The following is an 8811-nucleotide window of genomic DNA, read 5'->3' as shown; positions in this document are numbered from 1 at the left end:
AAAAAAAAAAGTATCCATTTTATATTAAAAATGTGTGAAAACTGTTTAAGAATGATTCATTTTCATGAAATCTTAAACTTAATTTAAGTATATTGGTGTAGTCATGTGGTTAATTATCAGAAGACATTTTTGGCGTCATAAGTTTTATACAGAATGTCTGACAGCCCCGTGTCAAAGCACAACTGGCCCGTGCAGCATGATGGAAGGAACGTGAACTGTAACAGGTGAGGGGGAAACAAGGAAAATAAGATAACTCAAAGAATGAAAACAGGAAACAGATGCCTGGTGATGTGTGTTACTTGTGAAATGGGTTGCCTCAGTCCTAGAAGGGGAGTTTGAAATTAGTCATATGCAGCTGTATCCTGGTGTGGACGTTCAAAAGATCCCTCTCCATCCTCTTGGAATACAATCACAGGCAAACATACACACAAGTTTGTCCCGTTATGCATTACAGACATAAAAATGCCACTAACAAATGTTTATGCTTTGATATCTAAGGAAATCACCGTGATTCAATCTTGATGTGGTATTTATCACTTAGTGATGTCACTCACCTTCACAAAGTTCTCACTTTTATTGAGGGTGAATATTTACAGTTAGTTATTTTGGGATGAAAACCAGATAGTTGTAATGCAGACTCTCAATACCATAAAATACTATCAACACTTTGCAATTTACACCATGCTTGTTCCATAATATACTTGTAGATTTTTGGCTGGATAATGGTTCGCTTGTGTTTGAACTCTCCCTACGCTCATGTTTATTTTTTAAAGTCAAATGGCACACTCTCTATAAATAACTTGGTATTTTACACAGATATTGTCTTAAGGGACGCTGCCATAGAATTTCTGCTGGTATAAAAACACTTTATCAAAGGAAGCATATGTTTGTGTGTGTGTGTGTGTGTCTGTGTGCAACTACGAGCATTGTGTTTCTATACAAAGTCACCTCGGCCATGTTAGTTACTGGTAGGCAGGTCTCAATCATGCAAAAATAAAAGTAACAAGAAAATACGATGCACCCAACTGTGAAAGTTAAATATATTTAATTTTAGAAGTTTGCATTTCATTTTTAAAAACAAAAGCATTTTTAAGGTGGATTTCTAACAATATTTGGACATTTTATAATCTGTTACCATACGAGACAAAGGTCACACTTTGATGATTTTGCTTGTGGCTCCCTGTGTGTTTTCCTGAATCCTGAAAGTATCCAATAAACTACACAAGTAGTGGATACATACACAGCCAGCCCGGCCAGGAAAACCAGCCCAAATTCTTACAGCATAATACTTTAAATAAATCACGCCACAGGAAAGAAACAGCACAATCATTGTTTATGGCAGAACTACAGCGCTTATCTTCAAAGCAACAGATCCTTTTGAATTTCTATCAGGTCTCAGACAAGTAAAAGAGTGAGCATAAACATCAACTCTGATCTGATGTGTGGCTGCAGAAAACAAATACAAATCAAATCAAGCATTTTCTCCATCAATTACAATTAAGAAATCAGCCATTCACTTTGGCTAAAAAGGGTTGTTAGTCTGTTTTAGGACAAGCATTTTATCTCTGGTTTCTGCTCCAAATAATCTAATGTCTGAGTCTCACCAGTTCACACTATTTAATTAAACATTCTGCTGGAGCAGAGCAGGCCATATTGTTTTGGTTATCTGTTGTCTTGAATGAGCCATTTAAAGACAGACACAGATCTCATGGTGTCTCACAGGTCTCAGTCTAGTTCCATTTAATAATTAAGGCTAATTACAGCTAAATGTAGGCGTCTTTTCTGCTGTCTGCTGAGGAGAGACGTGTGTGTCTGGTTGTGTTGGATCAAGGTCACACGTATACTGTAGGGGAACTTCATGTCCGAAAAAAACCAGGGATGTAATAAATGGCCTGCTGTGGCAAGAAGTCACTAACATCCAAAGCTGAGCAGTCTGGACAATACAAGAACTGGAAGACTCATTCAATTCTTCAGATAAGACTCTTATCAGTAGAATACAAGTCCTAATTTACAAAGAATAGTGCTGTTTTTCAGAACAAGTGGAGCTTGGCCTCATAAGCCAGTCTGCATGATTGACAAATTTAATACAATTAGAAAAAAGTGTGAGTACAGATCAAGAGCCAGACTGAAGATTTGATCAATATTTTCTAGAATGTATCAAACTTAGGACCTCTATATTTAGTGACTTTAGTAATAACTAAAAATTGGATTTTAAAATGTTGGGTACTGAAACAAATTCATATTTTCAGCATTGATTAGTTTGTCAGATTAACTAATTATTTGTTTAGTCTAAAAAATATTATTTTTATATGTTATTAATCCCAAATCATTCAAATTACTTTGATTTATTGCTATTGATTTATTTTAAATAATCTCCGTTCTCACACTTATACAAGTCATTTTTTCACACTCTTTTCTAACTTGTTTGTTGAATTTATTATGACTTTTTTTGTCATTTAGTTAGTCATCACTAGTTATTCATCTTACTTCTTATTTTAATCATTCTTTTTTGCAGTCATGTTCTCAATTGTCATGTTTGAAGATCCAATGTTTGAGCATTATTTATTTTTTAAAGTTCAAAGTGCAAAAAGTGACATCCAACTAACAGTTGACAATGATCTAAAACAAAGAAAAACAGCATATCTTCACATTGCAATGCACCAGAAACAGGAAATCTGTCAATCAATCATTTCCGCCCTTAGATTATATCCAATGGATAAAGCCAGTGCAAATGTAAAAACAAAAGTACTCCGGTTGCTCTTTTGGCTTTGCACCCTGCACATTGCACCACCTGGGCTTGTGGGTTTGAGTCTGTGTTTGAAGTCTGGCTGAGCCTGGCCTGTTATCTCTGCTCAGAGGTGGGGGCATCATTGTGTTCTGCTAATGAGGCTACATTAAACCTGTCTACAACAGGGGGGCATGTAATCCTCTCAGCTGGGCTGACGTAGGGCTGGGCAGGGCGCTGTTTACATTGGGGGGAGTGTGGAGGCTAGCACTTAGGACCCCGGGCCTCAGTGTTGAATCTGCTCAAACACGTGATTAAGAAGTGGAGGTGGAGGTGGGAGTACACCACTGCATAGAATGGTGTCTGAGTCTTGACAGTATATCTTGATGCTGGCCTGCTGTGCCCATACAATACAACACAATGCAATACAGTCCCTTCGCCGCAAAGATCATGGTCCTGCTATCCTCTTCACACCTTCCAGCTATGAAACAATGCAGCTCTTTATGAATGAGCCACTGTAAGGAAAGTCGGTGGGACGGCACAGAAGTGGCTGAGGACAGTTTGGAATACAGTGCTTCATTATCAGAGGTTAAGACACAGGCCTCCTGCTTCACACTCCTGTAGCTTTCGTCTATTTCTTTTTTGAATGCATGTTTTTCTCAAGTCCACAAGTATCCATGAGAGAAGAGTCAAGTGCTTAGCAGCTGTTGTGGCATCTTCTTTTGATACAAATCTCTAATCCACACCTTCAAAATGTGGACTCACCCATAACAACAAAACCATCATTTTCATTTACAGTTGAAAAAGTGTTCCATATCCAGCCAATTATCATCCCTAAACATCATCCAGAGTTGCCAAGAATCCACAAGGGCCTTCGTAAATCCTACTGAGTGGTTAGGTACTCCTGGTCTTCAGCTCTACCTGTGCAAGCTTCGCCACCACTGATCCAAAGTGAAGAAGGAGAGGAGTGTCCCATATATGAGTTCTGTCCAATACAATGGCACATTGTGATCAGAACAATCCCTATTCAGAAAGCATTGTGCCCATTCTGCTTGTTTGGCTATGAGACAATGCAATGATACCCTACTGTCACCTTATAGATTAGGATTCATCAACAGGGTTTGAATAAAGGATTCTTAAAATTCTTTTATACTTTTTTTTTTTTAAAGTACAAATAATACAGCAAAAATAATGTTAATTAATCGTCCTGGTGATAAGTTAATGCACAAAAAACGTTAATGACAACGTTGATATTCACATTTTTAATCCACATATTAATCCCAAACATTGTTTAATATTTAGCTAACTCTTTTCACAGAGAAGCTCAGCCGAAACTAACATTATTGTATTCACGCTGCGTCGTTCAAGCTAATTGATTAAATCCATTAGTGCTTTTCCCAGCGCGATGGAGCGTGCGTCGCGTTTAACGCCGCGGATGTGGATTCAACCACTTCTGACAACCTGTGAAGGAAACGATGCCCTCCTTCCCCTCCACCAAATACTAAAAAAGCGTTAGACAACCACCGATTATTGAAATGGATAATTCTGTTTTGAATATAGCCTAGTCTATCTTAAACATCTAAATGTCTCAGGCTGATTCACTGAGACCTTTTTTTTTTCTGCCATCTTCCCTTCGAGACCACATGCCAATTCATCACTTTCGACTGATACATCATGGTTTAAGTCCAGATGTCAAAGGGATATGAGGAGCACAGTAACCTGTACCACTTCTGTTACTGAATGTGCCAATTCCACATGACTTGAAGTGTCATTGCTTTACAGTTTTACAGCCGTTAGAGTGCATACTTAGATGTTTTCTGCAAGTTTCTAACAGGGACAAAACTTGTTTCTGTTCCTCCATGTGTATTACCCCTCTCCGCTCAAAGCCAATATACACAGTATTTACAATTCAAAGAGGCATCATGAGTGACTCGGCGGCCCGGACAAAGCAGTGCAGGTGCAGGTATACCGTATCAGTCAGTCCGTGTATTACAGATTTAACGTCGCCGTTGTCAGCATAATGGCGTCTATTGTCTGTCTAATGTTAGTCGCCAGTGCCAAAGATAGATATTCATTGAATCCACACAGAGGAAGCGATCACCTGTAATGCCATCCTATCATATTAAAGTGGGATCACAGGACAAGCCTCACGAGTTTCTGGAGACATGTTTTTATTTTTTGCTTGCTTGTATGGCTAACAGTCACATTCGTATTAGTGCTGTTTGGTGTTGTACTTTTTGGTACTCAATAGTGACGGCACAGTATATACTTACTGTATACTGTGTGTCATCATAACAAAGCCAGTATGTCCCATTAATAGGTTAAGTATTTCTACAGTGATCAGACATGTGTTTATTCTGATAATTATGCATTGCATTTGTTCAAATCTTCCTATAACTACTACTATTATTTTCTATATTTACAGGGTAGTTTTCCAAATGTCACTGTAACTGTACGCCTAAATGATCAATGGTTAATGATAGAAAGAGACAACAGTCAGCCATCCTGCTGTAGTTTCTGTGAGTCCGAACTTCGGCTGGGTTTTAACTGATTTCAACACACGTGTGTCTCTTTGATTGCCAAAGGCTTGCCCAAAGCTTCTTTGGTAAAGTCACTCGGTGCAGTTCATCACATCTTCTCATCTTTTATTTCAAACGGCTTAATGTAACAGAGTAAAAAGGAGCTATTTTTCCTGTTTGATGTCGAAAGGTGAGCTCATCACGCCTCTTTGGACACACCTATCAGTTTTTCTGTTGGGCAAATATTTGTGCGCAGTAATCGTGTAATAAACACGCCTTGATCATGTTTGTATCAGTCGTGTAAAATGTACTTTGATAGAGACAGTGGATGGCCGATAAGGGCTGAGAGCCAGAATGTAATTAGTAACCAGCCCTGCCTCTTGGACACTTTGATGTTCACCTATCTGCCTTTCAGGACCTATTGATTAGATTCCATTTCTCTCTGATAGGCAAAGGTGTCATTTGATTTACCTAACATGCTTTTATTAAGTAAATCACGGACAGTTTTTTAAGACTTTCTCTCAAATTAAAACCCAAGAAGAACAGTGCTTTTCGTGCACAAATACAGAGCAGTCAAATAGGCCTGTATTTGACAAATAGGTGATTAAAGAAGGATAAAACAAACCCATGCACACCTTTCACAGAAGTATAATTATATGTTTCAACTTCAAAAGACTCTACGATTTTCAACACTTTACTATATGTCGTTGCCCATATACTTTAATTATCATACAGGCTAGGGTTGTGTCACTATACAGAAGGAAAAGGTTTTTCTGTCATATTGGGTTCAAAACGTTCTTAATGGGTGCATCTGATTGTTTTATGGCCTTTTTAGCTTAATCTGAGCTTTACATTGTGCCATTTTATTATAGCGTTTAAAAGCCAAATTGAGGTGTGTTGCAAACCCACGTTTCTTTTTCATCTGAAGTTTCGTGAGATCGTTGATTGGGGCGTTAGATGGGCCTATCACCGATCTGAGAAAACACCTGAAATTCACACCTTAAATCCACTCCTCCTGGACTCCTATTGGCGGAGCGCCCACATATATCCGTCACTCGGCATCACCAGAAGGATGACAGGGGCCTGCAGCACAGCCACAACATCATCACCATCTGTAAACATGTATTTCAGCCACGAACCCGCTGCTTTCCAGCTTTGCGCAAAAAGCGCCGTGTTCGAGAGCGAGGATTCGGGTTCCGTCGACGGGGAGCAGTTGACCGAGGTGCGCTCCCCGATTTCAGGGCCCTCCAGCCCGCTGTCCGTGAACTCAGACTCCAGCTGCACCAGCCCGGAGGCCAAGTCTGCGTCAATGCAGCAGAGAGTCAGGAGGCCCCTGAACGCCTTCATCATCTGGACCAAAGAGGAGCGAAGGCGGCTGGCGCAGCTTAACCCCGACCTGGAGAACACGGATCTGAGCAAAATACTCGGTAATAAATTGATTAAAAATCTTATTAATAAGCAAAGTGTTTTTTAAAGTTTAAGTGCCCTCGCCTAAAATATGGAAATGTTTAATGTTTGTGGTTCTTTGGCCTAGATGTCTCATATAGGGAAGATTACTATAAGCTTGCTTTAAATGGGTATAGTAAGAGCTTAGTAGCATATATGTTGGTTAAGGTTCACATTCAAGTCCATTTTTTTCTAAACCAATGAGTATTCAGAATCAGATCATTAACCCCACTCTGTTCCTGCAGGAAAAACCTGGAAGGCCATGTCCCTGGTTGAGAAGCGCCCATACATGCAGGAAGCAGAGCGTCTGAGAGTCCAGCACACCATTGACTATCCCAACTACAAGTACCGGCCCCGCAGGAGGAGGCAACTGAAGAAGAGCTCCAAACCCCATGGTGCAGAGGTTTCTCACTCCCCCCTCTGCAGCTCAGGGTTCCCAGTGCCTTACAACCTCACCTACCTGCTCCAGAACCAGCAATCCTACCCAAACGCTTTCACAGCCAACTTCACCCCTTTGCGCAGCAGCTACCCAAACAGTCCCGTTTTTCCAAACACAGCAGCAGCAGATGTTTTCTCAAATAAGCCTGTTGTGTACCCAAACCATCCTGCGTACCCTGCAGAGCCTCAGGTGTGTTTTGGCAGTCAGCACGGGCACATGCAGTATGGTCTCGCCAGCGCTGCAGGTCTCCATGTGGGTCAAGGGGAGTGCAGTAGGGTTAACGGGGGCCTGCTGAGCCCTGCTTGGCCCTCCCTGGAGTTTTACCTGGAACAGGTTCAGCAGGACATGCTGTACGATCTGGACCGCAGCGAGTTCGAACAGTACCTGGGTCCAAGCCCTCACAGGCCTGAGTCAGTGGATCCCAGCAGCTATCAGAGCAGTCACAGAGAGGGACGCTCACTTTCATAAAACTACAAAACAATTGTGTATTTATTTAAATTGTCAATGTATCATCTGATAATGACTGCTGAAAGTATATGTTGTGTTTTTTGTTTGAAGTTAAATGACTACTGTACTGTCTTTCAATGTAAGTGTATCAATAAATAATTAATTCCACTTACAATGTATGTCCTTATTAATATCTGAAAAATCAAAAAAAAAAGGCAAGACAGACTAAAACAGTTAAAGATTTTTTTTCATGTACAGATGTTTAAAGGCCAGTAATTTAGAATTTCAGTTTCGTAAAGTTGAGACAGATTGTAAAAAGAATGGTCAACATAGATGCATTAAAGACCAAAAGCACAGAGTTTTGGTCCCTGACGGATCAAGGCTTCAAAAACACTGGATCACACACTTCCCATACTGCAACTTAATAGCAACTTTTTGACTTAGATTTAGACCCTCCATAAAGTTTATTTTTTTTAATTATATAGTAGGTTGACATTGTTGGCGATTTATTTTGTGAGACTTACAGACTGGAATAACAACAACAGTAAAACAGTCACAGAAAACAGTTTGCTTGTGAGTAAATCTTGATGTGTAAAACCGGTGTAGGGCCCCCTCTCAGCCCGAGCTTGTCATATACGACAAAAACGGCATGTTCGATTCATAACTTAATAATTTTATAACTGTAATGAGAAGAAACATACCATTGTCTGCAGCTAGTAGCTGCGCTGTCGGTTGATGTCTTTGGTGTGCAGAAGGTTTGGTATCCAGCCAGGAAATCCAGGGTTTTTTGGGGTCTTTGTGCAATAAATCCAAACTGTTACATCCAAGATTGATAGACTTTATGTCCATAATTTATGAATTTATTGCTGCTAGCTTTGATGCCAACGGCCATGTAAATTTCCCATGATGCTCTGGGAGATCATTCTGACTAATCAAAAGCTTATGTCTTGTCAGCCAATGGAAGGCTGGTCCGTCTTGCAGACAAAACAAAGATCCTATATAGTGAAGAGGAATCACACAAGGGTGGATTAGTTAGATATGACCAAAGATCGTCTATGGCCTACTGAACTGTTCTAAACCGTTCTGAAGAGAAAAGCGGCCTTTGGGCCTTTTTTGAAGACATGTAAATAGACAGCACAAATGCTTATTGATGTGTGTGTGATATCAATACACATTTTTTAATTTGTCTTTATGTTCCCTTAAGTTTTTTCTACATAGAAGTGGCATCCCTGCAA

General features: G+C 40.0%; 1 protein-coding gene and 1 long non-coding RNA gene across 2 annotated transcripts; one reads left to right on the top strand and one right to left on the bottom strand.

Annotated features, from left to right (window-relative positions):
• Positions 1–1315: 1315 nt before the first annotated feature.
• On the bottom strand, positions 1316–8480 carry LOC116672225 (uncharacterized). Its single transcript, XR_004327500.1, has 2 exons — positions 8278–8480; positions 1316–3710 (listed from the first exon to the last, which is right to left on the bottom strand). It is a non-coding gene; the product is annotated as an uncharacterized LOC116672225 (long non-coding RNA).
• sox32 (SRY-box transcription factor 32) lies at positions 6191–7739 on the top strand. The gene is made up of 2 exons (XM_032503922.1): positions 6191–6671; positions 6936–7739. The coding sequence occupies exons 1-2, from the start codon at positions 6317–6319 to the stop codon at positions 7595–7597; spliced, it is 1017 nt and encodes a 338-aa protein (XP_032359813.1). The 5' UTR covers positions 6191–6316; the 3' UTR covers positions 7598–7739.
• Positions 8481–8811: the final 331 nt, after the last annotated feature.

This window comes from Etheostoma spectabile, chromosome 22 (assembly GCF_008692095.1).
Source record: "Etheostoma spectabile isolate EspeVRDwgs_2016 chromosome 22, UIUC_Espe_1.0, whole genome shotgun sequence".
NCBI lineage: Eukaryota > Metazoa > Chordata > Actinopteri > Perciformes > Percidae > Etheostoma > Etheostoma spectabile.
Note: the sequence above shows the minus strand (reverse complement) of the source record. Positions and strands in the feature narration are given on the sequence as shown.